Raw genomic sequence first — 27848 nt, 5'->3', positions numbered from 1 at the left:
GCCCCCCCCCCCCGCCTCATTATTTATTTTATAGTTTTTCATATTGTTCTGAAGGTAACAGAAATTGGTTTTTTGTGTTTATGCCAGTAAACACACACTAGCTAAATGGAACAGTGATTATTACGATAACCTAATCAAAGAGGGAAAATTATTCCAGCATCTTATAAAATGAAGGGTAGGTGTTACCAGCTCATGTAAGGGTTATTTAATCCAAGTATGATGTGCGTATATAACCAGTTGTGCTATGAGTTGTAGTAGGTTTGTAAAATGTTACTTCCCCAGTTAGTATTGATAAATGCTGTTACAGCTTTCATTTGGTTAAACATGGAGAAAAACAGATTAGCGCTTGGGTAGCTTACTCTTGGTCCTGTGGAGCTCAGGAAGCGCACCGCTGAACTGCTAAGTGCAGGGCTGGTGGGTAAGTAGTGGGGTGGTTGAGGTTTAGGGAAAATGTCTTTCCTGAGGATATCCTAAATATTTTGCCTTCACGGCGCACGCGAGCGAGTACGTGCGTGTGTGTGTGTGCGCGCACGTGCACGCACATACACACAGTTGACCTTAACTGTGTGTCTCACCAAAGTTATATAAGTTATCTGGTCTGTTAATGTCACTGTTGACTTTGCTGTTCGTGTGATGGTTTCTGAGAAAGGTTGGCCGAATGCTTGCTTTCAGCCGCAAAAGGCTAGACTCACAGAATTGAGTGAAACTTTGTTTTATCTTCCTTCCAGAAGAGTCTTCTCATTTTTCTTCAGATAACTTGTACTCTGTTCTTGTCTTCAGATCTCCACTCAGCACCACTCTGTGTGCACTGCCAGCCTGCACCCACTTTCTAGTGAAAAGTAGCCGCTCTCCATTCTTGCCACTCTCCCATTCATTGGCTCAACATTTACTGATGGGTTTTTAACATTTTAGTTTTAACAATTGTCAAATTGCAAGTACTTTTTTTAAAATTAAGCTTTTTATTTTGAGATAGTTGTAGATTCACTTGTAGTCATAAGAAATAATAGAGCGATCACTTGTTTCCATTCCCCCAAAGGTTACATACTCCAAAACTAGTTGCAGTACCACAACCATGATACCGACATGGCTATAGTCAAGGTAACGGAACAGTTTCATCACCGTGAAGGTTTCTTATGTTGCTTTTTTAATATATAGACTTCATTTTTTAGAGCGAATGTAGGTTCACAGCAAAATGGAGCACAGAGAGTTCCTGTAAACCCCTGCCCCACACGTGCACAGCCTCCCCACTACCAGCGTCCCACCAGATGGGACCTTTGTCACAGTCGATGGACCTGCACGTGCACGTCCTCATCACCCACAGTGTGAGGTTCACATCAGGGTCACTCTCGGTGTTGTACGTTCTGTGGGTTTTGACAGGTGTATCAGGGCATGTAACCGTCATTGTAGTATCACACAGAATAATTTAATACAAAAAATCGTTTGCCCTAAAAATCCTCTGTGTTGTGCCTATTCTTGCCCTCCCCGCAACCCCTGACTCCTGGAAACTACCGGTCCATTTACTGTCTGCAGAGTTTTGCCTTTTCCAGAATGTCATAGAGCTGGAATCATACAGTAAGTATGTACCTTTTTCACATTGGCTTCTTTCACCTAGTCATATGTATTTAAGGTTCCTCCCTCTCTTTTCATGGTTTGATAACCCTTTTCTTTTTAGCCCTGAATAATATTCCATCGCCTGGATAGACCACAGTTTATCTATCCATCACCTACTGACAGATATGTTGGTTGCTTCCAAGTTTTGGCAATTATGAATAAAGTTGCTATCACATCCATGTGCAGGTTTTTGTGTGGATATAAGTTTTCACCTCCTTTGGGTAAATATCAAGGAGCATGATTATTGGATAGTATGGTAAGAATGTGCTTTTTTTTTCTTTTTTTTAAGAAACTACAAACTGTCTTCCAAAGTGGCTGTGCTATTCTGCGTTCCCACCGGCAGTGATGAGGGTTCCTGTTGCTCCACATCTCGCCAGCATTCAGTGTTGTTTGTGTTCTGGGTTTGGGCCCTTCTAATAGTGTGTAGCAGTATCTCACGGTGGCTTTAATTTGCGTCTCCCTGGTGACGTACGATGTGGAGCGTCTTCTGTTTGCCTGACGTCTGTATGTCTTCTTTGGTGAGGTGTCCAGGTCCTTTGTGCACTTTTTAATTGGGTTGTGTGTTCTCTTCTTGCTGAGTTTTTAGAAGTCTTTGTATATTTGGATAACAGTCTTGTATCAGATGTGTCTTTTGCAGGTATTTTCTCCTAGGGTGTACCTCCTAGCCTAGGTGTTTCTCTGTGGCTTGTCTTCACATTCTCTTGACAGTGCCTTTCACAGAGCAAGAGTTTTTAATTTTAATGAAATCCAGCTTATCAATTATTTTTCACAGATCGTGCCCTTTGGTGGTGTATCTAAAAAGTGATCACCGTACCCAAAGTGTTGTTATACCCTCTTGGAGAATTGACCCGTTCATCACTATGTGATGCCCCTCCTTTCCCTGGTAACGTTCCCTGCTCTGAAGCCTGTTTTGTCTGAAATTAAGATTTCAAAGCTGTTCCAGCTTTCTTGTGATTACTGTCAGCATGGTATATCTTTCTTTATCCATTTATTGAATACTTTTAATTTGTATGTGTCTTTAGATTTAAAGTGGGTTTCTTGTAGACAGTGTATAGGGATCTTCTATTACAGTCTCTTGTAATTGGTGTGTTTTGACTGTTGTTATTTAGAGTGATTATTGATACTGTTTGGTTAATATTTACCTTAGTTGCCAGTTTTCTATTTGTTGACATTGTTCTTTGTTTTGTTCTTCTACTCTTTTCCTTTCTTTTGTGGCTTTAACTGGACATACGATAGTCTACTTTCCATCCTTTCTTAGCATGTCAATTGTACTACTTTTTTTTACTTTTTTTAGTGGTTGAGTACCTTATTAGAACAAAATATTCCTAATTCTTTCCTTCTGTGTTTTATTCCTTTGTATCATTGCTGTCATTCATTACTCCTATACATAAGCACACACACGTGTGTATATATGTTATACGCACATGCACATATAAACACACATGCATACATAATCGAATACATTGCTATTATTTTCAACAAACTGTTATCTGTTAGACCAATTAAGAATAAGAAAAATAAGTGTTTTTATTTTACTTGCACTTCTTCCTTCCCTAATGCTCTTACTTTGTGTACATCCAGGTTTCCCAAGATATATAATTTCCTTCTTTCTAAAGAATTTTTGTTAGTATTTCTTGCAAGACAGGTCTACTGGTAACAGATTCCTTCAGTTTTTGTTGATCTGAGAAAATCTTTATTTCCACTTCATTTCTGGTGGATGATTTTGCGGTATATAGAATTCTAAGTTGGCGGGTTTTTTCCCTCAACACTTTAAATATTTCCTTCTGCTCTCTTCGTACTTATGTGGTTTTTGAAGAGAACCTGGATGTAATTCTTATCTTTGCTCTGCTATAGGTGAGCTATTTTTTCCTCTGGCTTCTATTAGGATTCTTTTCATTAGCTTTTCTTTTCTTTCTTTTTTCCAGCTGCGCGACATGTGGGATCTTACTTCCCCCACCAGGGATTGAACCTGTGCCCCCTGCGGTGGAAGTGCAGAGTCTTTTTTTTTTTTTTTTTTTAATATTTTATTCAAATCACATTTATTTTAAATTTATTTATTTATTTATTTATGGCTGTGTTGGGTCTTCGTTTCTGTGCGAGGGCTTTCTCCAGTTGCGGCAAGCGGGGGCCACTCTTCATCGCGATGCGCGGGCCTCTCACTGTCGCGGCCTCTCTTGTTGTGGAGCACAGGCTCCAGACGCGCAGGCTCAGTAATTGTGGCTCACGGGCCTAGTTGCTCCGCGGCATGTGGGATCTTCCCAGACCAGGGCTCGAACCCGTGTCCCCTGCATTGGCAGGCAGATTCTCAACCACTGCGCCACCAGGGAAGCCCTGGAAGTGCAGAGTCTTAACCACTGCACCACCAGGGAAGTCCCTAGCTTTTATTTTCTGTAGTTTATGATACACTTTGGTGTAGTGTTTTGTTTTCTTTTTTCTTTTGGTACTTATCCTACTTGGTGTTCTCTGAGCTTCCTGGTTCTGTGTTTTTGTTTCTGACGTTAATTTGAGGGAGGTTCTCAGTCATTATTGCTTCAAGTATTTCTTCTCTTTCTTTTTCTCTTTCCCTTCTGGTATTCCCATTACCCGTATGTCACACCTTTTGTAGTTGTCCCGTAATTTTTGTATATTCTGTTCCATTTTTTCAGTCTTTTTTTTTTTTCTCTTTGCTTTTTTTTTTTTTTTTTTGGCAGGGGTGGCTGCGTTGGGTCTTCATTGCTGTGTGCGGGCTTTCTCTAATTGCGGCGAGTGGTGTCTACTCTTCGTTGCGGTGTGAGTGCTTCTCGTTGCCGTGGCTTCTCTCGTTGCGGAGCACAGGCTCTGGGCGCGTGGGCTTCTGTAGTTGTGGCACACGGGCTCAGTAGTTGTGGTTCGCGGGCTCTAGAGCGCAGGCTTGGTAGTTGTGGCACACGGGCTTAGTTGCTCCATGGCATGTGGGATCTTCCCGGACCAGGGCTCGAACCTGTGTCACCTGCATTGGCAGGCGGATTCTTAACCACTGCGCCACCAGGGAAGTCCCTCTCTTTGCTTTTTAGTGTCTGAAGTTTCTGTAGAAGGTATCGTCAAGCTCAGAGGTTGTTTCTGGAGCCACGTAGATTCCACTAATGAGCCCAGCAAAGCTGTTCTCCATTTGCAGTGGTTTTCATCTCTAGTGTTCCTTTTGGTTCTTTCTCAGAATTTCATCTCTCTGCCTGTTTTATCCGTCTATTCTTTTATGTTGTCTCCTTTCTCCATTAGAGCTCTTGGCATGTTAATCATAGTTGTTTTAAATTCCCAGTCTGATTATTCCAACATTCCTACCGTATTTGGGTCTGATTCTGTTGCTTGCTCTGGCTTTTCAAACTGTGTTTTGCCTTTTGGTGTGCCTTGTCATTCTTTCTTGCTACCTGGACCTGCCGTACTGTGCACCGGAGCTGCTGCAAACAGGCCTTTAGTGCTGTGGTGGCAGGTGTGTGGAGGGGAGTGCTCTGTGGCTGTGTGATCAAGTCTCAGTCTTCCAGGGTGCGCGTGTCGCTGGCCTGTGAACTTCAGAGGTGCCTCTCGGGTCTTCTGCCCCTGAGGTGGGGCAGGAGCATAGCGTTCACTGGAGTTGGGTGTCATTTCCCTTCCCCTAGTCTGATTAGACTCTGATAAAACTCCAGCAGGCTAGGCTCTGGTAGAGTAGGTTTTCTTGAGGACACATCGAACACTGGACGGCGTTGCCGTGTTTGCTTCAGCTGTCGCACACGACCTCAAGACGAGCAGGGAGGTCTGTCTGCTCAGCCGTGTTGAGCCCACCGTGCTCTTCCTTGCCGGTGTTCCGAGGCTCCTTCTTCCGTCTCTCCTGTTTGGAGAGCTTCCCTTAGGCAGTCTGATGACAAGCTGTCTTGCTTTTCTTTTTTTTTTTTTTAATTTAATTTTAATTTTATGTTGGAGTATAGTTGATTAACAGTGTTGTGTTATTGTCACGTCTACAGCATAGTGATTCAGTTCTACATATACATGTATCTATTCCTTTTAAAATTCTTTTCCCATTTAGGTTATTACAGAATATTGAGCAGAGTTTCCTGTGCTATACGACAGGTCCTTATTGTTTATTTATTTTATATGTAGTAGTGTGTATATGCTAATCCCAAACTCCCAGTTTATTCCCCCAACCTTTCCCCTTTGGTAACCATAAGTTTGTTTTCTAAGTCAGTGAGTCTGTTTCTGTTTTGTAAATAAGTTCATTTGTATTTTTTTTTTTTTTTAGATTCCACATATAAGCGATATCATATGATATTTGTTTTTCTTTGTCTGACTTACTTCACTTAGTGTGATAATCTCCAGGTCCACCCGTGTTGCTATAAATGGCATTATTTCATCCCTTTTTATGGCTGAGCAGTATTCCACTGTATATATATATACCACATCTTCTTTATCCATTCTTCTGTCAGTGGACATTTAGGTTGTTTCCATGTCCTGGCTATTGTAAATAGTGCTGCAGTGAACACTGGGGTGCATGTGTCTTTTTGAATTGTGGTTTTCTCGGGATATATGCCCAGTAGCAGGATTGCTGAGTCATATGGTAGCTCTATTTTTAGTTTTTTAAGGAACCTCCATACTGTTCTCCATAGTGGCTGTACCAATTTACATTCCCACCAACAGTGTAAGAGGGTTCCCTTTTCTCCACACCCTCTCCAGCATTTATTGTCTGTAGATTTTTTGATGATGGCCATTCTGACCGGTGTGACATGATACCTCGTAGTTTTGATTTGCATTTCTCTAATAATTAACAATGTTGGGCATCTTTTCATGTGTTTTTTGGCCATTTGTATGTCTTCTTTGGAGAAATGTCTATTTAGATCTTCTGTCCATTTTTTGATTGGGTTGTTTGTTTTTTTGCTGTTGAGTTGCTGAGCTGTTTGTATATTTTGGAGGTTAATCTCTTGTGGGTTGCTTCGTTTGCAAATATTTTCTCACATTCTGTGGGTTGTCTTTTCATCTTGTTTACGGTTTCCTTTGCTGTGCAGAAGCTTTTCCTTCATCTTAGAATGCTCTGATTTCCCCATCATTTATTTCTAAAGCATATTTTCACTGGATATCGGATTTGGGGATGATAATTCTTTTCTTGCAGCATTTGAAAAATGTGCCAATTCCTTTTAGTCAGTTTCTGTGGTTTCTGTTAAGAAGTCTGCTGCCATTTGAATTGCTTTCCCATATATGTTCATTTCTCTGACACCGCTTTCAGTTTTGTTCTCTTTCTTCAGTTTTCATGAGTTTGACTGTGCTGTGTCTCGTTGGTCTCTGGGTCTGTCTTCTTTGGGGCTTGCTCGGCTCCCTCAGCCTCTGTAGCTGGTTTTCTGCTGAATCTGCCGGGTTTCCAGCCGCCGTCCTTCCGCTGTTCCTTCGGCCCCGCTTGGCTTGCTGCTGCTTTCAGGGTTCTGACTGTCGTCGCTGTCACAGCTTTTGTGACAGTCCCTCAGTTTCTTGAGTCTCTGTTTTTTTCCCTCAGTTTTTTTTTCTTCTTTCTGTTCAGATTGGGTAATTTCTGTTACTGTATTTTCCACTTAACTGATTCTTCCCTCTGTTCTCTCTGTTCTGCTGCTCAGGCTGTTCATTGAGTGTTTTGTTTTGGTTGTTGTGTTTTCAGTTATGAAATTTCTATTTGGTTCTTCTTTACGTTTTCTTTGGTACGACTTTCTTTTTTCTTTGATGAGATTTTCTGTTTTTTTCTTCATTTGTTTCAAAAATGTCTGTAATTTCTCATTTCGTCACAGCTCCTCTAGCGTGTTTGTCATGTTGGTGTCGGCAAGCATTGGTTTTCCTTTTTCATTCAGTTTGAGGTCCTCCTGGTGTGATTAGTGATTCTCTGTTGGAAACTGGACATTCCGGCATTGTGTCATGAGACTCCGATGTTAGTAAACATTTTGTCTTGCCTAGCTGGTGCTGCTCTGCAGATGAGGGGCCTCATCAGTCAAAGCCCCGGTTCCCCGCCAGCCTGTGTGGCCATGGGAGGCCGTGGGGGGGGGGGTCTGGGCCCCTCCCTACCTGGGGCGGGGCTGGGGGCGCCTCACTGCTCCCGCGTGGCCTCCGCTGACGCTGCCTTTCCGCCTGGCGGGGGTGGGAGTCCCCACCTTCCTGACGACCTTGCTGGCTTTGGGGGGCTGGGCCACAGGCTGTTCTGTGGTGTTTGGCTGGAGCGCAGTTTTGTCTGCACATTTTTTGTCTCGCAGGTCTTCCCTTTCCCCCCCTGTGGCCAGAGATCAGCGCTTGGCGTTAGGGTGGGCATACTCTGTCCTTTGGTGGCCGCTTTTTCGGCTCCAGATCTGGGAAGTCTGAAGCCGTATTGGGTGTTTGGGGCCCCAGCCAGCCTGCTTGCTTCTGTCCACCTTTTAGTCATCTGGTGGTTGTTTTCTGTACAGTGTCCAGGGGGTTTAGTTGTCCTCAGAGCAGGAAGACTAGGGGGAGGTAATACCTACTCAGTCTTGTGGCCAGAAATCTTATTTTCTATTTTAAAAAATTTGTTAAGCTGGGGGGGTCAAAGTTGTTTTTGACATGTTTTTTGCCTTATAGTAGAGAAGGCAACCTGTCCTACAAAATATGGTTGAAGTCCTGGGACGAGCGACCCCCGGAGGCAGGTCCTGGGCCACACTGAGCACAGATGCATGAGATCTCACGTTGTTCTTCAGCAAAGACTTTGGTTTCTCTTCTGTTTCCACTTAGAGGGAAGTAGTATCAACACACGTTTAAGAAAACAAAAAGCTTATTTTTAAACATAAGCAAAATTCCCTTAATCCTGTCTTTCTAATGCATTATTCTGAGTAGGATTTTGAAATATTTTCTTCTATTACCTTTTTACACTGAGGCTTTCAGGCACAAGTGTATTATCTCTTCCTAATGATATCAAAAGCTTACTGATAATATATGTGAATTAGATGTCACTGCTTGTGCAACTCACCACCAAATCATTTGACCTCTGACACTCATAAAATCTCAGTATATCTGTCTCTGATTTTATGTGCAGAAATTCTAGAGCTGAGACTTTTTATCCACATTGCAAGATCAGTGCTGATTTGGGAACAGATGGGTCAGAAATCCCCAGAGGATGGGGGAAGCTGTTACAAAAGTCAGTGATATGGGTTTGGAGAATGGGTTTATAACAAAGGGAATTTTAAGTTATTTCTCAGTGTGGCTTCAGTACTCCCATCTGCAGCAGTTTGAATGCTTTTCCTGTGTTGGCTTCTTACCGTATTTGTGGAAAACCGTCAGAGCCTGTGTTGTTTTAGAGCTAGTTAATATGCCATCATTTCTGTTTTGCTCATTTTCTTGTTTGAGTTGATTCGCCCTGAGAATTGTCCATGGTTCTAACCCAGCATTTTATTCTTCTGAAATTGATAAAATGTGTCACAATCATGGTGACATTTACAGTCTGACTGGGCTGTAAAGCAGCGAGGCGCTAGATGATCGCGTGTGAGCCGGCACTGTGGGATGCTGGGCTCTTCACCAGCAGTGCTGAGAGTGGGCAGCACAGACCCCACAGGCCTCCCCCTGTGTCTTTGGCTGCTCTGTGCCAGAGATCTCTCACGATCTGCTCTAAAATGTTTTGAAATGGAATCTTGTCATAGTGCTTCTCCTAAGTTAATTCTTTGGAAATTACTGTTTCTAATTTCTTAGTTGTACCCATTTCTTTTAGAGAAATATGTAGTATAAATAATTTTTTAAAATGGATTGTAAAATTACTGCTTTCCAGTTTTGCATATTTTATCTCCATTTAATCTGTTTTTAGTTAGCAAAAGATTGGCTTATTTTTAGTTCATATATTGGATTGTAGTATTTAAAATACATATTTTCTGAACATGAGTAAGTGTACTAAGATAGTACATGTTTTTAACAGCATTCGACTATGACGTCAACATTGAGGAGATTGGGTGAAGACATATTCAAAGGAGTAGTGACTAAGGGCCTTCAGGATAATTCTTTCGAGCATTCTGTGGAGAGTAAACCAAAGACAGCTGCTTTCTTTAAGAGCTCCAGTTTACCACTGAGATTTTTATCAACTTTAATTGTTCTCAAAACAGTCACACAAGGTAAGCTTTCAGATGTGCTTGTGGTATAATTTCTTGTCAATAACCAGAAGAGAATCCTCTGTAGTGGAGCAGTTCTTACATAGTTAAATATATTTTACATTTTCAGAATGAGCTTTTAAGTTGTTTTATACTGGTGACCCATTGTTAAAAACTACTTTAATTGCTGAATTTGAGAAAAATGAGTGGTGGGTTGGCTTTGTTGCCCCTCCCAGAGGCCCTTGTTGATGCTCTTAGATCACGTGCCCATAGCAACCTTTGCTGCCACCGCCCTTGCGTTTCCCACATGGTATTGAGATTGCTATTAATAGTTTACTGATTCCCACTAGAGCAGCGCTTGGCAGACTAGAGCCCATGGGACAAATGTGGCCCACCACCTGTTTTGTCAATAAAGTTTTATTTGAACACAGTTACATTCATTTGTTTCCTGTTGTCTCTGTTTTTGCCGTATAACAACAGAGCTGAGTAGTTGGCAACAGAGACAGCCTGCCCTCCAGAGCCTATAAAGTTATTACGTGGCCCTTCACAGAAGAAGTTTCTCAGCCCCCACACTCGTGTGTAAGTTTACCGCCTTGTTGCCCACTGCACACCCTGCACCCAGCCTGGTGCTTGATGTATACGAGGGAACGAGGAAATGAATGCATTAAAAATGTTTCCTTCAGGGACTTCCCTGGTGGGCCAGTGGTTAAGGCCCCGCGCTTCCACTGCAAGGGGGCGCGGGTTCGATCCCTGGTCGGGGAACTAAGGTCCTGCATGCTGCACGGCCAAAAAAAAAAAAAATGTTTCCATCAAAGTTGGCCGTTTTTAGTACAGTTTTGAAATACAGCTCTAAGTAGTTATCTTTTTTGGATTATTAAATATGAGAACGTGTGTTAAGGTGAGTGATACCAATGTAGTCAAACAATAAATAGACCACCTTTCTATCGTCCCTGTTAAATTATATAACTCAGTCTGGGTGGTTGTTTTTTTAAGTGCACAGTGACTACTTTCTCTGAAGTGTATTCTCCTGATTGTAAGGAATTTAAGGGAAGAACCAAACTGTGCGTCTGTGTTAGTTATTTTCTTCTTTGTGGTTACGGTTCCCAGAGTTCTAACAGATCGGGTGGTGACTGTCTGAAAGGTTGCTTGTGAGAAGGGGTATTAGCCCAAGCCAGAGTTCACCACGTGTCAACATACATGATAGTGTCATTTGATACAAGGTGATACTCATTACTGATGAAACGAATGGAAAGGAGAAATAAGCAGGAAGGGACTCGGTGCCTCCTCTCCCCCTTCTGTGCAGCACAGTATTGGACGTGCTGACCACCTGCGGTGACCTTAAACAAACGGGGATGAACATTGGAAAGGAATAGAGAAAACTGGTAACTCATGGGTACTCTGTGTAAGTCAGACAGAGAAACTGGCTGAGAGATAAGTGTGCTGTGGTCTGAATGTGTCTCGCCCTCAACGTTCACATGAGGAGACCTTAATCCCCAGGGAGGTGGTGTCAGGAGATGGGCCTTTGGGAGGCACTCAGATTGTGAGGGTGGTGCCCTGATGAACAAGACCCCACAGAGCTCCCTCGGGCCTCCACCACGCGAGGACACAGCAAGAAGACCATGAAGTGGGAGGAGGGCCCTCGCCAGACACCAAACCGGCCAGCACCTCGACCTCAGACCCCCAGAGCCGCGAGCAGGACTCTTCTGTCCTTTCCCAGCCGTCCAGTCTCTGGCATTTTGTTGCAGCAGCCCGAGTGGACTGATAATGCATAGGTGTGGGAATCAGCGTGAAACATTTTAATACAACTCTCCGTGCATGCACACTCACTTGATCCGTGTAAGGATACGAGGATTAGAAGAAGTGGTAAGAATCTTACCTGCTGGGATTACCTGTCTTGGGGACAGCCTCTCCTGTCTGACTTAACACGTGCGTCAGGGCTTGTTCTGTGGTCCTGCCCTACCCACCTCGGCCCTCGACCTGCGCGGGTTTGTGTGCTTGTGATTATGCCCTCACGCCTCCGGCTTAGAGGGGTGCGGGGTGACTGCCGTGCTCGGGGGCAGGAAGGCTTGGCCTGGGGAGGCGGCAGCGTGACCGGCAGGTGAGAGCCCAGCTCTGCAGCCGCAGGCTCGGCCCCGTCCGTGGTGTGCAGATCGGCCCCTCCCTTTTCTGTGTTTCCACCGCGACGTTGTGTTCTCAAGATTGATGAGAAGGTTTAGCAGAGTCTGGCGTCCAGCAGGCCCCTAAGCAGTACGCTAGCCACTCTCGCCGTGGCCATCATTACTGTCTGCTGTTATTAAACCGCTCAGGGTTGGTTTCACCTGAGACAGAATCGATCTGTTGGATGCCGTTGGGTTTCTGTCGCTGCTCATATGGACCATGTAAACCCTTGGTTCTTTGGGCTCAGCTCCGCTGGGAGGCTGGGCTGGGCTGGGCTGGGCTCCTGCCCCACGTGGCCCCTCGCCCGCTCCTGTCTACACCGCACCAGGGGCTGCCTGGCTGGAGCGAGGGAGCCCCAGGCCGTCTCTGCTGCCTCTGCGGTCCCAGTCCCAGGTGGGCCCGGCCACAGAGGCGGAGTCGCTGCCGAGACTCGATGCGATCCTCTCGAGCCGGCCGTCGCCCACCGATGGCCTCTGATCAGGACTAAAAGGTGGTCTCGTTGAACATCGGGACGTTTCTTAGACACTCCGTAGTACGGCATGTGTATAGAAAGAAACCAGGTTTGGCACAGGTGGTAACTGAACTTTTTTAGAATACTCTTAGAAGTTAAATTGGTTTTTCGGAAATCTTCACTATTAGGGAAATTAAAGTAAGGAGGTAACTTTTAATTTCCCCCGAAAGATTAGACCACTTTAAAAAAATAACCAAATACCATCTTTCTGCCCCCTCCAAATTAATAAAGGACTACTACTTTTTAAGTTTGCCAACCTGCTGTATCGTGCAGCCGTCGGCCTGTTTAATCTGAGGCAATGCCGAATGAGAAGGGAGAGGACTTAGTGTCAGATGCAGCGGGGTGGCACCGATAGAGGTGCTTGTCCCCGGGAGGGGCCGTCTGCGCTCTCCTGCCTCAGCAAGGCAGCTCCGGAGAGCAGCTGCAGCTTTGCCGACCTAGATACACAGTCGCTTTGCAGTGCTCTGTGAAGCTCAGAAGTTAAGTGCACTAGTGTGCCTTGGGCTAGATGCTACTAGAAGTAAAGATGAAGGGTGTTATAAATTGACGCAGAGGCACAGATCTTAAGTTCTAAAAATTCTTTCACATGTGTTTTAATTTCACACAGGTTATTCCCAGCTTCTCATTCTTTTTTTAAATAAATAAATTTATTTATTTATTTATTTATTTATTTATTTTTGGCTGTGTTGGGTCTTCGTTGCTGCGCGTGGGCTTTCTCTAGCTGCGGTGAGCGGGGACCACTTTTTGTTGCGGTGCGCGGGCTTCTCATTGCGGTGGCTTCTCTTGTTGCGGAGCACGGGCTCTAGGCACGCAGGCTTCAGTAGTTGTGGCACGTGGGCTTAGTAGTTGTGCCACACGGGCTTAGCTGCTCCGCGGCATGTGGGATCTTCCCGGATCAGGGCTCGAACCCATGTCCCCTGCATTGGCAGGCGGATTCCTAACCACTGCGCCACCAGGGAAGTCCCAGCAGCTTCTCATTCTTAGTAATTAGGGTTCTAATTATTTAGTTTACATAGCATGGACAGCAAAGAAGAGACAAAACCTGAGGCCAGAGGACAGGAATTTTAGTGGTGATCCTATCATATTTTCAGTGTGTTTCAGAACACTTCTGAGCCTTCTTTTTTTATTTTTTTTAATTTTTTTTTTAATTTTTATTTATTTATTTTTTTTTTCTGAGCCTTCTTTAAACAGAACTTTCAGCAGAAAAATTAACTCACTAGTGCGTGAACAGCATGTACAGTTTCTGTTGCTCCGAATAGCGTGTTGAAAGAGTTTTGGAAAACTGGGATGTTGTTGCACACTCGAAAGCGCGGTGCGAACTGTAGCCATCAAAGCATCTTAACTCACCCGCGTTGACCCCGGCCACATCAGCGCTTCCCAGTCACCCGGGGGACATCTTGGAGAGCGTTCCAGGGCCCTGACCGCAGGTGCCGTCCCTGCGTCGGCCGCGGTCGGACCTCCAGCCGTTCGTCATGGTGGAGGCGTCACAGGAGACCCCGGGCAGGTCAGTCTCCTGAGGCTCTTTGAGGGGCTCCTGTTTGGTCTGGATCAGAAGGCAGAAACCCTCGTTTAAAACCCGTTGAGCACGTTTGTATAAACTTACATTTTGAAACAGGTGACCGCGTGGCAGCAGTAGCGAGAAAACGTCATCTCAGGAGCCTTGTCAAGATCGCGGTACTAATGCTGTTGAGATTTGTGGAAGCATGTGGTAGTTAAAATCAGATACGGGAATGAACATTACTTGTGGTATTTACTGTTACACATCCATTGTTTTCTTTCTTGATGTAAAAAAGGAATGGTGTTTCTTGTGACTGCGGCGTTACAGTAGGGAAATTCTGAACGCCATTTGCCCTGTCATAATGGAATGCCTCTCCCCGTTTGCCTTCAGCCTGTCGCCTCTGGTCGTGCAGTTTTTCCTTTCCTCTTGGATCCGTGGAGTGGCGGTGTTCCCTTCCTGCCGTCCGCCTCTGTTACCAGCTGGACCACTGACGCAGCGCTGCTTGGCGCCCTGTCTTTCAGCCGACCACCTGGCGCAGGCGTTTGACTCCCTGTGTCTGGACTTGAAGGCGGATGAAGGGAAGAACCTGTTCTTGGAGTGCCAGGCTGTCCCGGTGGTGCTGAGCCACCTGAAGGTCTCCAGCAAAGGGCTCCTGTCCAGCGCCATCGACAGCCTGCTGCAGATGACAGTGGAGTCCAGTGAGTGTCACATCCGTCCTGAAAGTGTGGCTCTGCGGGTCAGGCCCTGGGGCCTCTTACACGCTACATGCTGTGCGGTAGAGTCTTTAGTCCCGCCCCAACCCTTCGTCCACATCTCCACTAACTCGGCACAGTTTCCGGGGGCCCCCGGCTGTGCGGATTTGCTCTGCAGCGTCACCCCTGTCCTCGAGCCTCTCTCTGCGCTCTGTGTCCCGTGTCGTCCCTGAGGCCGTGGGGGAGCGGGGCCCTCAGACACGCCCCCACCTGCAGGGGGTGGGGACCCGGTTCCCTCCGGTGGTAGTGCTGGTGTAACGCGCTCTTCCGACTTGCGGGTGTTGGCTCCTCACGCAGCCCGGATACGGACGAGGGTGCCGAGCCCGGGCGCTCTGATTCGCTTTGGCTGCCTTGTTGTTTGGACCCCAGGTAAGCTCCCGACTTGTACGAAGCAGCCATTTAGCTTCGGCCGTTCTTTTTCACGTGGAGCTGCCCCTCTTCCCTGTGTTGCATTTCTGATGATGCCTTTCAGGAAGCGGAGACCGCAGACGGGAAGCCCGAGCTCCGCCTGGGAGTGAGCGCACGAGGGCGGGTGCCCGGTGGCCGGCCTCGGGCAGAGGGTTTGTAGGCAAGACACAGAAGCAAAGCGAAGCACCTGTGTATTTGTCTCTAATGTAACGTTTGCCTCATTTGGCCGTTAGGATCGTTGTTCTTGAGTTCGGTTTCTCAGATTCTGGTTGGGTTCTGCTCTGTCTGGTGGGCTGTGACCTGGGGGGACTGGAGCCACCTAGTCTGGTGGCCGCCTTGTTTACTGACTGTTGTGACAGTATTTGGGGAAAGTGTGCTGGGTTCCCGGCGCTGGGTGGGAAGCTCAAGAAGACTGGTCCTTGGTGCGGAGGTGGAGAAGTGGTAGGAGCTCCGCCCGTCCTGGGCTCCTGCTGCCGCAGGGTCCCTTCTCCGCCCACCCCCGCTGCTCCCCAAGCGTGAGGGGTGCCCTTCGCTGTGCAGGCAGAGTTCTTTGGAAGCTGCTGTGACGCGTTTCCGTGAGTGTAAATTGAGGTCTGCGTTGATTTACCTGAACATACGTATTGTGAGCACACTGTCACTTTTAGATTGAGGGCTTCTGATCATCTGTTTGGGGCGTGAATGTAAATCATACAATAACTGAGCAATGTGCTTTTAGAAAACTACTCTGCGGTTTCTTTTTTTCCTTCCTGTCAATGGTGAAAGCTGTTACTTCTCTGGGTTTAGCTGTGTAAGAACATGAGTCTTACTTTATTTTAAAGAACACCTTCCTGTTCTTGTCAGACGTAGTTTAAATAGAACATTTAAGTTTGTGTTTGTATTGTTAGTTTATTCTCTTGTGTGCCCCAGAATCCACCTTGTCCAAGGTGACACACCTGAATGGCAGTGATGTATTTGAGTACATGTTGCACACCTTGTTTTTTTAAGTATAATTTACTTTTATTATAAAAGTAATAGAAATTCGGAAACTGGCAAAAAGCCAGGAAGTCTTAGTATCCAAAAATATGTACATTTGCAAGCACACCCTTCTCTATTGTGCTTTTTGCAAGCACTCTTTTTTTTTTTTTTTTTTTTTAAACATACTGAAGGTTTGTGGCAACCCTGCCTTGAGCAGGCCTGTTGGCACCATTTTTCCCCCAGCATTTGCTCGCTTCCTGTCTCTGTGTCACATTTTGGTAATTCTCACAGTGTTTCAAACTTTTTCATTATTATTATATTTGTTACGGTGATCTGTGACGAGTGGTCTTTGATGTTACTCTTGTAATGGTTTGGGGGGGCCATGAACTGCACCCTTAGAAGATGGTGAACTTACTAATGTGTGTGTTCTGACTGCTCTGCCGGCCGCTCTTCCCTGCCACACAACAGTACTGAAGTTAGGCCAATTGATACCCTTCAAGTGAAAGGAAGACTCAAACGTCTCTCACTTTAAATCAAAAGCTAGAAATGATGAAGCTTAGTGAGGAAGGCATGTCGAAAGCCAAGATAGGCCTCAAGGCAGGTTTCTTGCAACAAACACTTAGCCGAGCTGTGAGTGCAAAGGAAAAGTTCTCGAAGGAAATTAGAAGTGCTCCTCCAGCGAACACACAGATGATAAGAAAGCAAAATAGCCTTCTTGCTGATTGCAGAAAGTCTCGGTGTCTGGATAGAAGATCAAACCAGCCACCACATTCCCTTAAGGCAAAGCCTAATCCAGAGCAAGGCCCTGACTCTCTTCAATTCTGTGAAGGCTGAGAGAGGTGAGGAAGCTGCAGGAGAAAAGTCTGAAGCCAGCCGAGGTTGGTTCATGAGGTTTCAGGAAAGAAGCCGCCTCCTTAACATAAAAGTACGCGAGGAAGCAGCAAGCGCTGATGGAGAAGCTGCAGCAGGTTACCCAGAAGATCCAGCTAAGAGAATTCATGAAGGTGCTATGAAACAATATGGCTGAAAGCTTGCCAATTTGAGGAAAGACGTGGTTTTACAAATCTAAGTAGCTAACCAAATTCCAAAGCTCAGTGAAGTTCAGGATAAACCCAAAGAGACCCACACGGAGACACATGATATTAAACTGTCAAAAGTCAAAGACAGAGAATCTTGAAGGCAGCAAGAGAAAGTGTGGTCTGCACACAATGGAATATTATTCAGCCTTAAAAAGGAAGGAAATTCTGGCACCTGCTACACCTTGGATGAGCCTTGAGGACATTATGCTCAGTGCTATAAGCCAGATACAGAAGGATAAATCCTGTGTGATTCCACTCACGTGAGAGCCCTAGAATCATCAGATGTGTAGAGACAGGAAGTAGGATGGTGAGGGCAGAGGCTGGAGGGGTGGCTAGTGTTTCACGGGGACAGAGTCAGCTGGGGAAGATGAACAGCTCGGGGCGGGGGGGGGGATCGGGGGGATGTTTGCCCAACGGCGTGAATGCACTTCACACTAACAAAGACTACACTTTTATAAATGGTTAAAATGGTAAATTTTATGTTACGCATGTTTAACCACAATTTGAAAATTAAATATAAATGAACTTTTAGTACTCAAAAAAAAAAAAAATTCAAGCAAGGAAGAACTGTAAAGAGCATTAAGTGTTTTTTTCCAAAAAAATCCCCAGAAACCTTGTCATTTGGAAATACCATCATCAGCGTTTGGTGGATGTGATTGCAGACACCGTCCTGTGCGTGTGTCCTTGGAGGAGGGGGGCGGGTGGGTGGGTGGCAGGTGGAGACACTGTAACACAGGGGACTCGTTACACACATTATTTAATGAGACGTGCTTAATCTAACAGGAAAAATGAAGCGGAGTTGAGTCAAAAATGATCACAAGTTCCTTCTGTTAAGAAATAAGGTGAAAGACATCGAGTCTCTCTATTTTACCTTTTTTATTGTAAAATACATACAACACGAAATCTCCCATTTTAACCATTTTTAAGTGTGCCCTGTTGGTTGCACCGCTCAGTTTACGCAGTGCTGACACCCAGCCGTGGAGGGAGGGGCACTGGCACCACCGCTCTCTCCTTCCCCCACCTCCACTTCCCGGCCCTTTAGTTTGTATCTTTCCTGTGACCGCAGAATCTGCACATTTGCTTCATGCTAGTTTCTTCTTCGTTTTATGTTAGTTTCACATTTAATCACATTCAGGGCTCAGGATTAGTCCTTTGACTGCAGCCTCTGCATTTCTGTTCTTAATTCTCAATGATCTCTTTTTTTTTTTTAATTAATTAATTTTATTTATTTATTTTTGGCTGCGTTGGGTCTTCGTTGCTGCCTGTGGGCTTTCTCTAGTTGTGGTGAGCGGGGGCTACTCTTTGTTGCGGTGCGCGGGCTTCTCACTGCGGTGGCTTCTCTTGTTGCGGAGCACAGGCTCTAGGCACGTGGGCTTCAGTAGTTGTAGCTCGCGGGCTCAGTAGTTGTGGCTCGCGGGCTCTAGAGCGCAGGCTCAGTAGTTGCGGCGCACAGGCTTAGTTGCTCCGCGGCATGTGGGATCTTCCCGGACCAGGACTTGAGCCCGTGTCCCCTGCGCTAGCAGGCGGATTCTTAGCCACTGCACCACCAGGGAAGCCCCTGAACAATCTCTTAATCTTGCTCCCTCGCCTGTGTGCACCCCCAGTTTCGGAGGTGCTGTGGAGGCTGCTTTGTGTGTTGGAAGTGCTGCCAGGGCGCCTACACTCAAGGAGGTCGCGTCTGAGTGCTCATGCTGGGTCACACACGGTGCTTTGCAGCTGTCTCGAGAGGCCAGTGGGCAGCCCGGGCTTCCCAGCAGCGGTGCTTTGCAGCTGTCTCGAGAGGCCAGTGGGCAGCCCGGCCTTCCCAGCGGCGGTGCTTTGCAGCTGTCTCGAGAGGCCAGTGGGCAGCCCGGCCTGCCCAGCGGCGGTGCTTTGCAGCTGTCTCGAGAGGCCAGTGGGCAGCCCGGCCTGCCCAGCGGCGGTGCTTTGCAGCTGTCTCGAGAGGCCAGTGGGCAGCCCGGCCTTCCCAGCGGTGGTGCTTTGCAGCTGTCTTGAGAGGCCAGTGGGCAGCCCGGCCTTCCCAGCGGTGCTTTGCAGCTGTCTCGAGAGGCCAGTGGGCAGCCCGGCCTGCCCAGCGGTGGTGCTTTGCAGCTGTCTCGAGAGGCCAGTGGGCAGCCCGGCCTGCCCAGCGGTGGTGCTTTGCAGCTGTCTCGAGAGGCCAGTGGGCAGCCCGGCCTTCCCGGCGGCGGTGCTTTGCAGCTGTCTCGAGAGGCCAGTGGGCAGCCCAGCCTTCCCAGCGGTGGTGCTTTGCAGCTGTCTCGAGAGGCCAGTGGGCAGCCCGGCCTGCCCGGCGGCGGTGCTTTGCAGCTGTCTCGAGAGGCCAGTGGGCAGCCCGGCCTGCCCGGCGGCGGTGCTTTGCAGCTGTCTCGGGAGGCCAGTGGGCAGCCCGGCCTGCCCGGCGGCGGTGCTTTGCAGCTGTCTCGAGAGGCCAGTGGGCAGCCCGGCCTTCCCAGCGGTGCTTTGCAGCTGTCTCGGGAGGCCAGTGGGCAGCCCGGCCTGCCCGGCGGCGGTGCTTTGCAGCTGTCTCGGGAGGCCAGTGGGCAGCCCGGCCTGCCCGGCGGCGGTGCCCTGCAGCTGTCTCGGGAGGCCAGTGGGCAGCCCGGCCTGCCCGGCGCTGGTGCCCTGCAGCTGTCTCGGGAGGCCAGTGGGCAGCCCGGCCTGCCCGGCGCTGGTGCCCTGCAGCTGTCTCGGGAGGCCAGTGGGCAGCCCGGCCTGCCCGGCGGCGGTGCCCTGCAGCTGTCTCGGGAGGCCAGTGGGCAGCCCGGCCTGCCCGGCGGCGGTGCCCTGCAGCTGTCTCGGGAGGCCAGTGGGCAGCCCGGCCTGCCCGGCGCTGGTGCCCTGCAGCTGTCTCGGGAGGCCAGTGGGCAGCCCGGCCTGCCCGGCGCTGGTGCTTTGCAGCTGTCTCGGGAGGCCAGTGGGCAGCGCGGCCTGCCCGGCGCTGGTGCCCTGCTGCTGTCTCGGGAGGCCAGTGGGCAGCCCGGCCTGCCCGGCGCTGGTGCCCTGCTGCTGTCTCGGGAGGCCAGTGGGCAGCCCGGCCTGCCCGGCGCTGGTGCTTTGCAGCTGTCTCGGGAGGCCAGTGGGCAGCGCGGCCTGCCCGGCGCTGGTGCCCTGCTGCTGTCTCGGGAGGCCAGTGGGCAGCCCGGCCTGCCCGGCGCTGGTGCCCTGCTCCCTCCCTCAAGCCCAGGGTGTAGCCCTGGGATGTTGTCTCGGTTGCTCTTGTGCTCGTTGGATCTGCAGGTTCAGTTCTGTGTCCACTTAGCATTTCACATACAACATAATATGTAATAGTTTTCTTTTATTAACTTGACATCGTTAGGAACACTAGTTGTCCTCATGGATCTTTTTTGATGGTTTTCCACATCTTGGCTTCTTTCTGGTCCTTTCATTTTGGTTTTCACTCTCTGTGATGATCGGATTGTTATGATAGTAATCTAATTTTCAGCTCTGTCCTTTCGGTTTCTTGATGATTTAATTTATTACTTCTTTAATGGTGGTGTTTTGATTCTCTCTCTCTTAAATCCTGTTGTTTATCATCTTTTCTTTCTTATTTTATTGACTAGCCTTGTTCTTATTAGGTTAACTGAGACCTCAGAACTCTTGTGGAAACCTGTTCTGTTCTTTGTGTTTTCTTTTAGGTTTGACTCTGCCTTGTGTGTGCTATATCCCTTTCTGATTGATTGATTGGTTGGTTGATTGATTGCTGTAACATGCTCACCAAGTGGACGTGCTGTCTCTCTCTCTTTTTTTAAATCTATTTTATACATATTAGTGTATATATTGTCAATCCCGGTCTCCCAGTTCATCCCCCCCCTGCCCCCTGCTTGGTGTCCATACGTTTGTTCTCTACATCTGTGTCTCTGTTTCTGCCTTGCAAACCGGTTCATCTGTCTCTGATGACTGGTTCCCTGTCCTCGTGGACGGGGCGGGCCTTCTACGCTCTGCCTACCATTCGTCCCCGTCCAGGTTTTCTCTCCCTTCCGTGCCACAGTTTGAAAGCCCTTTTCCCTAATGTATCCATTCTTTCCTGTAGCTGGTGGCTCTGGTGGTGACATGCTCTTTGCCAGATTCTCAGGGCTGTGTTCTCACTTCTCAGATTCTGCTAAAATATCTCGTTTGGGTTCATTTAATCTAGTTAGTGGGAGGCGTGGGTGTCCTGTTCCCATAGAGAAATTCTCTTGGCTTCAGCTGGTTCCCAGTACAGTTCGCTCTGGGACTTTGTTTTCAGTTGATTCCCTGTCGGAAGAGTGAAGAGGCGGCAGTGGCTCCCCTGCGGGTTTGCGGGGTGGGGGGGGGGTTGGTGAGAATTCCCGAGGTTGTGTCCCCTCCCCCGTGTCTTGCGGAAGAGGGGCGTCGAGGTGGGCTCAGGCCCCGCTCTAGAACTACGTGCTTCTGTCCTGGGCCGCCTGCTGCCAGTTTTAAGGTCGTGACGAGGACTTCTCCCCTTCCTGTGTCTGTGTGTGGGTCTGGTTTTGTAAATGAGGTTTTTTGTTTTTTGTTTCATTTGTTTTACGATTTTTGATCCATATGACTAGGTGTTGGGGAGAGAAATTCTCTCAAGCACTTTTATCTTCCCATTTTAATCAGTGAAGACATCAGTGAAGTTTAGGAGAGGAATCACCTGGGCTTTTGGGCCTTCGGTTCTTCTTTTCCTCTCTCGTACTGGCCACGTGTATTCAAATTGAAATTCTTCTAAGCTTAAAAAATATATATTAAGTTAAACACTGTAGTACTGAAAAAAATGTTAAGACTACAATGTTTCACCCTTATAGGTAAACCTAACCTAAGGCATATATGAATCTTAGAATTTCCTTTCTCTTATTTAATGTCTGTCTCACAGGTCAGAAGAGAGATTGGAAATCAAACCAGTGAACCTCTTTTGCTTCTAAAAGACCTTTATAAGCTTTACTTTTAAAATATGCGGGTATATTAAACTCTTTGGATGGTCTTGGCCTTTTTCCATTACAGAGGTCATACAAGGAAGTTCACTTTTATTTGGAAGTGCTTACTTGTAAATGTCTGTGTTTTATTCATGCCAGGACCTGATTTACACATAAAGTAAAGCAAAATAAAGGGAGATGCACTCTCTTACACTTTTGCAATTTACAAACAACTATCATAACTTTCTTAGGTGTTTTGGGGGCTTTTAAATGGAAAGCATTGATACTGTGGCTTGTAGCAGTGTTGAGAACCCCCAGAGGTGGCTCCGGCAGTGACTGGGGACTGGTCCCTCTCCCCGGACCTCACTCGTCAGCCGTGCAGTGGTCAGCCTTCCGGTTGAGAGTGACTTGCACCACGGGTCTCAGGATGTGAACCGAAGAAGGTGTACCATTGCTTAACGAAGCTGCTTGAACACTCGGTGTATTTTTAATCTATTTGCAGATTATGTGCACCATACTTGTAACCTAAAGTTCATTCTTCAGAAAGAGTCTGTGTGTCTGAGATCGAAACACATGTAGACACTTGGTGGACTCCTGTGGGGAGGTGTGCATTTCCCCTCCTGCTTCTCACCTCGGGGTCCCGTGCAAAGGGCACACCGACCTTGTCTCCATGCACCAGCTTTCACTTCCTGTTACCAAAACATTCCTCCGACTGTTATTTTGGGTTTTGCCAATTTCACTACTTAATAGTTTATTTTACTCAGTACACCATCAAAATACTGACATAGAGTCTTTCCGGCTGTGCTTATGTGCTCAAAAAGAATGATGAGTGCAAATTTCTCTTATTCTTATGTCCTTTAGTCACTGATTTGTGCTTGAAATAAAGTTCTGTCTCCATTGTGGGAGCCCCTGAGTTTTACAGGGGAATTTAACTATTTTAAAGGCCACAGTTTAATGTTATTGTATGATTTTTGTTTCTGTCCAAGCTTCCCTAATTACAAATATAAGTGATTTACACCTTGGAAAGCATTTTTACACATTGTTTTGTGCAGTGGAGCTTTCAGTTTTCACGGTTACAGACTTTACAGGGACTCTTTTTCATACACCTTTGTATACGTCTCTGTCAGAGTCAAAGGATATACACACTTAAGTCTTTTCATACGAATTTGGCAAATTCCAGTTATTTCATTACATCAATACTGAGTTGAATATTTTTACTGCTTTTGTTCTGTTGTGAGTTGCTTGCTTGTACCCTTTGCTCATTTCTAAAAATATTAGGTCCATCTTTTTCTTAATGATTTATAAGAGCTCTTTTTATAGTAAAATATCAATTCTTCTGGCAAATATATTACGAGGAGATTTCTGCCCCCCACTTCCGCCCCACCAAGTTTGGCATTTCCCTTTTGTTTTGCTTTTTAGAGCATTCGCCTTTTAATTTGTTCTAATTTCTTTTACATAGACATTTAAGTTTTTTACTTTATAAAATTTCTCAATCTTTTCTTTTATGAATCTTTCCCACTTTTGCTTTTATGCTTTAAAAAGCTTTTTTCCTATTCAGCGATTATTTAAGTTGTCATTAGCACGTAAATTTAATTCTTAAATTTAGGGTTTTTAAAAAATTACTACCCCAACAGGATTTCTTACCGCTAAGTATTTAAACAGCGTCCTCTTACAGACTTTCTTCTAGATTCCGCTTAATGGAAGTTTGACACCAGGGGAAATGGTCTTACCTTCGGTTTGCATCGTTCAGCAAGAGCCAGTAGTATTTTAATTCTTCAGATGATGGCACTTTTCCCCATAGTTTAAGAGGGGAAAGAATGAAAACCCAATTCAGTGTTGGTAAGCCCCGCCCCCAGGTGCACTGGCCCCTCACCGCGGACCTGCCTGTCTTGCAGGGTTCCTGCAGCCCTTCCTGGAGGTGTGCAGCTGCTCCCTCTTCTTCCGGACCTGCTCGGTGCTGCTCCGGGGCCCGAAGCTTGATCTCCACATCCTAGAGAAGCTCAGCATCATCCTACAGAAACTGTCCAAAATCAAGTAAGAATTTCGTATTTCTAACATTTTTTATTAGAACGTATCTTACTGTGATCATTTAGATGTTTCCGAATCCTGTAGTGGCTCAACTGTGATGACTAAATCAAAGTTTCCAATAAATGTGTAGAATATTAACACTGATCCAAGACCACGCGCTTAGTGACAGAGTGAACCCTCGAACAGCTTCCTGCACACTGGTGTCCTGTGATGCAACAGGTGAAAATAAGGGAGAGAATAAAAGAATATATTTTGTAGATCCTTATTATTGACTGCAGTGAGTTTAGGGAAGAGAATGAATCAGGCAGAAAAGATTTTAAATGATGCTGGTAACAGACTCTCATGGGCATGCTACTGCCACTAGTTTGGTTTTATTGCAAGAATTGAGGGCTTTCTTTTCATATTTCTTCTTTCCCCAATGCACACACTGGTATAACCAGTTTTTAAATTATAAAAAAAGGACATAGACTTTAAGCTGTGTTCTCCTGGAATCTTGTATACGCTCGTGTTTCTCTTGAGGCACCTCTGAGCACCTTCTGTCCATTGCGTTTTTATGACAGTGCAGTGTTGGGCCGGTTCAGCTCCTCTGCCCACCCCGCCCCCGTCCCCCCGCCTGTGACCTCCATGGCAGTGAAACGGGCTATTTCGCCAGGCCTCAGCATGCAGGGATCGTGAATACAACGCATCCTGAAATTACTTGTGGTTGTGTGACCGCAGGTCTGTCTGTTCTGTTTGGTGTCGCACACCGTACCACACTGTAGGGAATTATTAATTGTCAAATTGTAACCTCATACGCAACTCACGAAATTATTAGTTTAGCTCTGGTATCAGCTAAACTTGTCAGTTCATTGTTTTCCTTTTCCTGCAGGCTGACTAGCTGTGATTGTCTTGATTTGTACTCAGTAAATTCTCGAGGAGGCCTGTTGCCGTTTACCCTCTGTGGTGGCACAAGGCTGCAGTGGCGTCACTTAGGTTTAATTCCTTCTCAGCTCTTAATCCCTGGGCTTTGTTGAAGTAGTGCCCAGTGCAGCTGTGTCCTTGGGCCAGAGTGCTTTACGGCTGGCGATGTGTTTTGTAGTTTGTGTTCATTTCAGACGTAGATAAAGAACTAGAACGAAGCTTGAATGAGGAGTTGGGAGTGGTTGACGCCCAAGCAAGTCTTAGCGTAAATCTGTAAACCCTTCTGTACCGGGTGGTGGTCACGTGGGTTACTGGAGAGGCAAACTGATAGATGTACACAAGGAAGTAGGAAATATGCTACCAGGTGTCATTCTCACTGATCGAAAGTGAAGTTACTGACTGGTTACTATACAGAGGATGGTTGCAAAGGTATTTTGGAGCCAAGTCAAGAGGCCAAGTAATATTCTGCTACATTAGGAAGCCCAGCCTACTTAAAATAAGGTGGTCAAGTATTTCACTCTTTCCGGCTGTGAGGGAAAAGTCCGCTCTAGTAGTGAATAGGGTGCAGGTTTCAGGATGATAAAGCATTCTCTTTTCTCCTTGAATACTTTTCCACTTTAGGCCTATTTCATACAAGCTGTTTTGTTTGTCTTGGCATGTTAATCCTTTAGTTACCCATTTGCCCACATTTACACATAACGTATCTCTCACTGTCCCTAAGTGCGCGTAATTCAATTAATGTGCTCATTCTCTTACAGGAGTAACAAGAAGCTCTTTGAACTCTTTACAGTTCATCTGATGCTTCAAGAAATACAAAGGACGACACATCCAGAGCATGCATTTCTCTGTATTAACCTGAATTCAACTCTGTTCAATTTGGGTTTAACAAAATGCAACTCCCTGGCCGCCAGTGCAAACCCTTAGGCTGGCTCATTATTATTTATAGGTATTACCTATGTGTTGCTACTTGTAAGATTGTAAAAATCACCAAAGTAACTACCAAGTAAAGTTACGAGTAGCATCATTTATCATGAAAAATGGAAAAATTTTTTAACCTTTAAAATGAAACCTGTAGAAGCTGTGGAATGTGGATTTCTTCCATTCAGCTAAGGTGGTACTAATGTACACGATGGAATTTTCAGGGTTAATGACCCTGGGGTTACATTTTGTAAAAATGTTGTAGGAAAATTCTTTGGAATAAATTGGCATGCATGTGGGAACAAGGTTAGAGCATGTCATCGTTCTGTTTTCTTAATATGTTAAAAGTCCCCCTTCTAGAAGCGTATGTACACACACTTTAGCCGCCATAGTTGCCGCACCCAGAGAGCTCTCTTGCCATCAGAGGTGAGTGACGTAGCCAGAGGTCTGGGTGGAGCTCGGGGCGTAGGACAGAAAACTGACACACAGAAGAAATCATCCTGCAGGCTCACAGAGATTATCCTCTGTCAGCATTTAATCTCATTTTCAGAATCTGGAAGAAAGTCTCAGGAAATTTGGGCCTCTTCAAAAGAAGGTAAGAAACTGTGCTGTTTGTGAAGTAGAAACAGAAATCCATAAAGAAAGAGCTGGCTAATGTGATGGTGAGGCTTACAGGCACTTAAAAATGCAGAAGCGACAGTGAACGTGAGAAACAAACCCATCATCAGTGCTTCAGGAGGTGGAGCCAGTGCTGGGCAGCAGGGGAGGTGCCGGGAGAGGGCGGCGGGCGCACAGCGTCGGGGCTGGCGCTTCTTTCCGAAGGGGCCACAGGGCACAGGCCGAGCAGGAGCTGCGCTGAGAGCCGGAGTGGAGTGGGGACTGAAGGCCTGTGAGCACACGCCAGGGATGGCGGGCCGCCACCTGCAGGAGGAGAAAAGCAAGCCGGCTCCTGCGATGCCGGAGGTCGGTCGGGAGGACTCACACCTAGTGAGCATGCCTGTCGTCGGTGTTTTCAGGTTTGCAGGTGTTCAGAAGTTATCCGCTTACGTACTATTCCTGAGGAAAGAGACTGCACAGATTATTCTAACCAACTTAAAATTGAGTTTATTAACTCAACCTCGTACCAAAAGACTGTAGTGGGCTCTGAAGCCACTGAAACGTAAATAGGTTTAAAGGTTTGTTGTAATTTGTGTATAAAATGGAATGAAATGTTAAATTCCTCAAAAGGGTAAATAATGGGGAAAGCAGTAGTTGAGAGTATTTGGATGAGACTCTATTAATCGATGTCAAAAACAGAATTAACGGGGGCCCTGGGATCTAGGTGGAGAGGGGGAGCTAGTTAGGAGCAGTTTTCTACATTTTCACCATTCCATTTCACTACTGACTTTGACAGAAAAATGAAGGATAAAGAATGCTTTTGGAAAATGTCAGAGTAACCACTATTAAAAGCAGAAGAGATTGCTTTTAACTGAAAACTAAAATACGTATACAGACATGGCAAAACATAGAAAGCCAGGAACATGTGAAGAATAAAAATACATATTTAGGATAAGTAAGGGAGGTTTTTAAAATTATGAATAAATTCTGTATTGCCCTATGTTGATAAATTTGCAAATCTGGATGGAATGGACTGTTTTCTAGAAAAAGACAAACTATCAGAATTGCCTCAACAAGTCTGCAATAGAAAATCATTAAAGTCTTATAAAAGCGTGAAAATTAATTTTTAAAATGACATTAATTCCAGATGTTTTGCAGGTGAATTGTTTTAACATTTCAAAGAGGAAATATTTAAAGCTATTTAAACTGGCCCAGAATGTAGGAAAAAACATTCATTTTATACAGATAGCATGAACCCAGTACCAAAAATTGTCAAAGACAGAAAGAATAAAAGGTTCAAAAGTTTCAAAGAAATATGAACAAATCAACACCAACCGTATGTTACAGGAACATTAATCCACGACCAACTAGGGTAGCATGCGTTCTAGAAATACCAGGTTGGCTTTCTGGTAATAAAAAAATATATAGTTTCCTGTATTTGCTGAGCAAAGGTAGAAAGCCATACACTCTATAATTCAACTTAGATTCCTGATAAAACTCACTACAGTATGTTTAAAGGGCCATGAAATCAGCAAAG

The 27848-nt window shown here is 46.1% G+C and overlaps 1 protein-coding gene across 16 annotated transcripts in view; it reads left to right on the top strand.

Annotated features, from left to right (window-relative positions):
- The window catches only part of CCDC138 (coiled-coil domain containing 138), a 59087-nt gene extending 31670 nt beyond the window's left edge, over positions 1-27417 (top strand). For 12 of the 16 annotated variants that reach the window (XM_036873446.1, XM_036873442.1, XM_036873450.1 and 9 more), the window contains 4 exons: positions 9464-9656; positions 14320-14496; positions 23764-23902; positions 25555-26024. In XM_036873446.1, coding sequence (XP_036729341.1) covers positions 9464-9656; positions 14320-14496; positions 23764-23902; positions 25555-25720 — 675 coding nt within the window. In that variant the 3' untranslated portion in view covers positions 25721-26024. The other 4 variants (XM_036873449.1, XM_036873448.1, XM_036873444.1 and 1 more) reach the window with 3 other exon arrangements.
- Positions 27418-27848: the final 431 nt, after the last annotated feature.

Source organism: Balaenoptera musculus, chromosome 13 (genome assembly GCF_009873245.2).
Source record: "Balaenoptera musculus isolate JJ_BM4_2016_0621 chromosome 13, mBalMus1.pri.v3, whole genome shotgun sequence".
Classification (NCBI taxonomy): Eukaryota; Metazoa; Chordata; class Mammalia; order Artiodactyla; family Balaenopteridae; genus Balaenoptera; species Balaenoptera musculus.
This window is presented reverse-complemented; position numbering and strand designations above follow the sequence as displayed.